This window comes from Gallus gallus, chromosome 1, assembly GCF_016699485.2.
Source record: "Gallus gallus isolate bGalGal1 chromosome 1, bGalGal1.mat.broiler.GRCg7b, whole genome shotgun sequence".
Lineage (NCBI taxonomy): Eukaryota > Metazoa > Chordata > Aves > Galliformes > Phasianidae > Gallus > Gallus gallus.
The window spans coordinates 174,998,835-175,004,834 of record NC_052532.1 but is presented as its reverse complement, the minus strand read 5'-3'; the positions used below and the strand labels follow the sequence as shown (position 1 = coordinate 175,004,834).

The 6,000-nt window shown below is 41.7% G+C and overlaps 1 protein-coding gene across 7 annotated transcripts in view; it reads right to left on the bottom strand.

The window, feature by feature from the left end:
- Positions 1-672: 672 nt before the first annotated feature.
- The window catches only part of HMGB1 (high mobility group box 1), a 53,356-nt gene continuing 48,028 nt past the window's right edge, over positions 673-6,000 (bottom strand). For 6 of the 7 annotated variants that reach the window (XM_040653291.2, XM_040653347.2, XM_015277670.3 and 3 more), the window contains exons 3-5: positions 5,828-5,973; positions 4,727-4,901; positions 673-2,683 (exon numbers count right to left, since the gene is read on the bottom strand). In XM_040653291.2, coding sequence (XP_040509225.1) covers positions 2,507-2,683; positions 4,727-4,901; positions 5,828-5,973 — 498 coding nt within the window. In that variant the 3' untranslated portion in view covers positions 673-2,506. 7 annotated transcript variants of the gene reach the window in all.

Here is a 6,000-nt window from a genome sequence, read left to right as displayed (position 1 = left end):
CAGAAAGCAGCGTTGGGAACACCTCCTGTCCCCTTCAGCCTCGGGCACACCCTGTTGTTGACTGCTAAGCCCTGAGGTGAAGGCAAGCACTACGCCTGGCTGTGAAGTAAGCACTGCCGCTCATATTTTAAGGCTCCTCTACGTAACTTTGTCAACATCCAGCACTGCAAACTGAAGCACAAGACTAAGGAACCCCCTTACGTATGCTTGTCCCAAGAACAAGAATCACAGAATCATAGAATGGCCTGGGTTGAAAAGGACCACAACGATCATCGAGTTTCAACCCCCCTGCTATGTGCAGGGTCGCCAACCACCAGACCAGGCTGCCCAGAGCCACATCCAGCCTGGCCTTGAATGCCTCCAGGGATGCGGCATCCACAGCCTGCTTGGGCAACCCGTTCCAGTGAATTCCATCTACTTTCCACCTTCGATCCAGAGACACGCAAAGCCCTTCAGCACCAAAACTTTACGTCATCAGGTCATTTAGATGGGCGATACCCATACAGTTAAAAAGAAAACAAAACTCATCTGTCCTGGGTGTTCTGCATCACAGTCTTCTGAAGAGCATCTTCCTTCTGTTTGAAACAGAAAGCGGGGACGTAAACGTATCTGAAAATACCAACGCAAAGAAATAAATCCCTCAGGATATTAAGTGAGCCACTTAACTAAGTATTAAAACCTCTGCAATTATTAGTTTATTAGTATCATCCAGGATTCAGATGTTCAATATTTCTCCTGAAGTTATACATAAATGCAAATTGAAATAAGAATCTGAAAGTCAAAATCGTATAACAAAACAATACTCCATCACAAAAGCGTGTAAAATTACAAGAATGCTTTTTTTGCTTTTTTTTTCCTTTTTTTTTTTTTTTTTTTCCTTTTTTTTTTGCTCCTTTTAAACACTGGCACTTAAAGAGAACCATAGTTTTGTAACCACAGAATTGCCAAATTGTCCCCCAAACTGGTAAGCAGGTATATGTGAGAATAGTTACAGTTGCCAGCACTTGAAGTTTTACTAAATATGCAAGAAAAAAAAAACCCCATCAACCCTTAGGCTTTGGTTTTGGAAGAGAACTGCATTTGACCAAATTAGACGGTGTTGGTATACCATAAACATTTCACTTTTTAATGCAAAATTTAATAAAATGTACTTTTCCATACAGCTATATTTAACTTAAAAATGGGCAGACATCGAGAGTGCGGTATAAAACCTAACAGGAAAAATACATCTTATCTCATTTTCAATTTGAGACAATATACAACTTTGTTTTAAAGGGCTAAAACTAGAATTTCAAGAATACAAATATGAATTTACATAGATTTAACAAATAATAATGGTACCATTTATAGAAATCTTAGAAAGAAAAATCATTTCTCGTGGGCCGTTTGCTACCAGGAGAGTTTCATGGTATAAAGCCCGCGGCCATCGCCAGACCCGTCACCAAAAAATAATATGGTCATTTCATGCTTTTCGCTTTACACACCGTAGGTACGTTCACCCCTCACGAGTGCTCAGAGATTTACACATCCGACTTCCGTTACATGGTAACGGGGTCACACCTGTAAATGTCTCCACCCCGGCTGGACATACACGCTCTTCCTATGGGTCCTTCCAGGACAAAACGCAACATCCGCTCCCTCCCCCCAGAAGTATTTCATTTCTGTTATATTGAACTCTATACTTCTCAACTCTCCAAGACTGGTAAATTCATGCAACAGAATATTACACTTCACAAACTTCTGAACGAGTATCGCTTTGATGAGATTGGTTTCTTTTGTTTCCAGTTACGGAAGAATATTCTTTCATCACACGCCTATAGATTTCTCTTCTTACCCTATCATGAATATGCAGGGTATGTAGATCAAAGCTGTGTTTATCAGCTGGATATATGAAAGATGAAAACTGTAATATTCACGTGATCCCAAACGGGCATTCAATAAAGCAAAAGATGAGTTCCCCTCAAAAAAAAAAAAAAAAAGAGAGAGAGAGAAAAGAAAAAGTATGATTTTCCAGGGCACCTATTAAAAGGACAACAATACTAATAAAAAAAATTGTATTTACTTAGAAGCATTCAGAATGTCAACAAAACAGCTGCAACTTTCTTTTCTTCCTTTTTGCAATTACAGAGTGGTATTCAATTAACAGAATGACAATTATTTTTATGATGCATCAGAGACAACTGAAGATGAGAAATGAACTACATCCCCAAATAGAACTAATTTGTGCTGTGCACCAACAAGAACCTGCTTTAAAACTCCCATGCCAATTTACAACCCCCACACTGTACCAGGCAAGGTTAGTGGCCATTGAAATACCACTAAGGACAGGGCTATCTAAAGACACATTCGGTAGTGTGTTAACTATACAAAAAAAGAGACACTGTACAGTTTAAAAACAAATCTTACACAGCCTTACATTTCATTTTTTTTTTCTTTAAAAGGAGTGAGTTGTGTACAGGGGGGTTAAATGCTTTATAGACAAGAAAGAAATTGCTCTAAAAGAGACTTATTCATCATCATCATCATCTTCCTCCTCCTCTTCTTCCTCTTCTTCGTCCTCTTCATCCTCCTCGTCTTCGTCCTCATCTTCCTCTTCTTCCTTCTTCTTCTTGCTCTTCTCGGCCTTGGCAACTACTTTTTTGCCTGCATCAACCTTCCCTTTGGCCCGGTATGCAGCAATATCCTTGGAGGAGAAAAGCAGGAAGAATCTCTTAAAGTTTAACCACTCAAGAGCTCTGAGCAACTTCCAAATGACATTCGTGAAACCGGAGCTACCCGGGCGTCTGCACTGGGCAGGACCAAGAGCCGTGGCTTCAGTTACAACAAGGTGAACCGAGGCCCAACAGTAGAGAAACGAGGGAATGGAAACCTCTAACACAGAAACAATACTCACATGCTGCCACTCACTGCTTATGGCTGCTGAGGAATCCCCGCTGTCAGGCTGCTAATAAGGGGTCAGAAGAGCTGCTGCCTCGGAGCAGAGAGGCACAGCTGAACCCATTTCCCCATAAGGAAATGAAGTAGGGAGACCTCTTAAGGTCCCTTCCCAGCCCTATCTTCTATGTCAGCTGAAGAAAAGCACACAAAAGTACTCACCTGAGGCACAAAATTATAATTAGCCATCCAAAACACACTAAGGTGACTTGGCATAGTATCTGCACCGTTATGCCTTAGCAAAGAGCAATCACACAGAATTCTGCTTGACTGAAGTTTACAAAATAAAAGGTATAGGAACTTTGATTAAAGGGTAGACAGTGCCACCTTCTGCATGCAATAAATTTATTCCAGCGGTTTATAAAGCACAAAATTCAGTTCCTGTTATAGGAAGTCAAAACTGTACATAGAAGACCAAGACAGAGAAGCAGTCAGACTCCCCAGCTTTAAGCCCAAATCCTAAGAAACACAACAGAACTGATCTACAGCACTCACAGATGTATCAGCTAGAGGGAAACGTGAGCGACTTTGTGCAGACGGTCCAAATCTTCCAACATTCCCCATCCCGCCAATGTTACACCACTAATCTCACACTCCCTTAAAACTTAGCACTAAGTTTGTAGAGGACATGGTATCCACTGAGCAAAAGGCAATCAGGGAGGCGCTGAGATTCCTGCACCTTAAAAGCCCATTTGTAAACGTAAGAAATGAAGACGATACCACAAAAATGAAGGCGTCTCGAACTAAAGATTCATGATGGTGCCACATATAAAGTTCCTCAGACACTGCCAGCGCTGGATGTAAACAACACTCAGCATGCTGAGAGCTTGAAGATGCATCAGAAGGGCAACACAGGAAGCCTTCTACACCTCCAACCCCTCTCCAGCACGTGACTGATGAGCTCTCACAGGGGCCACCTTGTTCACCATCATGCTACAATCCTGAAGTGATTTTGTTGGCCAGCTGAAGATGCGCCCAGCCTGAGGCCATGGCACACACATGGACAAACACCTGGGTGACTCTGTGACCCTCTATGTGACATACAGCAGCTACCTCTGAGTGCTGACCCACTACAAAGCATCAGCACAGATGCTGGCAGCACACCCCCTCCCCACTTGGTTTCTTCACCTTCAGGTGGGAATCTGCCTCACACATAAAGGACAGACAAAGCACTACTCTGTGCGTGCAGCGTGCCACTGCTGCTCCCATTACGAAGATGGGGTTTAGCTTGAATAATTCAATAAATTGTATGATATGCTGCTTCATATGTATTATTAACTCTGTTAATTACTAGAAAAGAGGTGGATGCAAAGTAGGCAGAGGAAAAAGCACACGTAGCGCTCGCATCTTACAAGTGTTCTGACATCACCCCAATAATAAACTAAAAATAGCATCTATGAATTTCAGTCATTTTAATACTCGGGGATACATAACCCCTCTGAACCAAGAGAAACGTTTTATTCTTTACTGATGTTACTTAATACTACCATCTTAACTCAGATGCCGCTGTGACCTATTGTTTTAATAACAATACAGACGCGATGGTATCTATTAAACCATCATTGATGGCCCTGAGTTACAGATGAATGAAGAACATTCAACACAGAGGACTCCAATTCGGTGTAATAATCATGTACTATATGCCCCTTTGAGTGACGCCGTCCTTAAAGTATGACATTTGTCATTAGTACACGATCATGTGCAACATCAAGTATTAGGGTACACGAGGATGGAAAAGTGTCTGAACTGAGGTTTGTTCTCCCCAAACCACCTCCATAAACGCCAGCATTACCTTCTCATACTTCTCCTTCAGCTTAGCAGCCTTCTTTTCGTAAGGCTGTTTATCATCTGCTGCGGTGTTGTTCCACATCTCTCCCAGTTTCTTTGCCACGTCCCCAATGGACAGACCGGGATGTTCTCCTTTGATTTTTGGACGAAACTCAGAGCAAAACAAGAAAAAAGCCGAACTACAGACACACACAGAAAAAGAAGAGTATTTTAATTTTAGACTTTAACCTACTGTAACAAAAAGCTTTTTGACCTTATTTACTTTGGAACGTCACCTAAAAGCGAAGCAAAGATTGATTACAGTGGAAGATATTAGAACTAAACAAACTACCTTGAAAACTTAACACATACTTGTCTCCAAGTAATGCTGCACATCTGGTCTCCTTTTCGGCAGGACCCCCATAGGAGCCAATCTTATATACCATATGCAGAGTAAGCCCTTCAGAGAATGACTGAATGGTAACAGGAGAGCACGAAAACAGCAATAATTTGTTGTGAGAATGAGGACTTCAGGATGACAGCATCAGCCCCAATAAAGACTTCTCCACACCTTTCAGCATTAATTCATTACAAACTGAGATACACACACACACACACACACAAGGTGTATTCCTACAAAGCAGTGGTGTCAAGTACTAGGTGAATCTGAACTCAGCAGTCTATGCTCTGGCTAAAATTTTACTTCTCCAAGCTGGTTTGGTGCATGACCATCCCTCTAGCTTGTTTTGTGCACAAGGCTCTACGTTCAAGTGGGCTGCCAACTAAAATTCCTGCTCAAGCCAACGGGTGGTGAGAAAGGCTACAAGTATTTTACCACTGTTTTCCATCAGAATGACCCCTTTTTAAAGAAGTTGGAAACATCAGTCAGAACTGCGCGCTGTACATTTGTGCATCTGCTTTTAGAGGCTGACATAATTCCAACTTGAAGTGGACCAACCTGAAAACAAAAGCCTAATATTCATTATTAATTTTTCAGCCTATCTTAACCCCACTGGCCAGGAAAACAAAGTCATCCCACACTTCTGAAGCTCCCAAACTTGGACGAAACGACCATTTTATAATGTGACAGTCCTGAACAACACAGCCTAACCAGAAAACCACTTACGGAGGCCTCTTCGGTGCATTTGGATCCTTGAACTTCTTTTTTGTTTCCCCCTTAGGTGGTACATAGTTTTTCATTTCTTTTTCATAACGAAGCTTGTCAGCCTTTGCCATATCTTCAAACTTCCCTTTCTCCTTAGAAGACATAGTCTGTAAGGCAATTAAAACAACACTAAG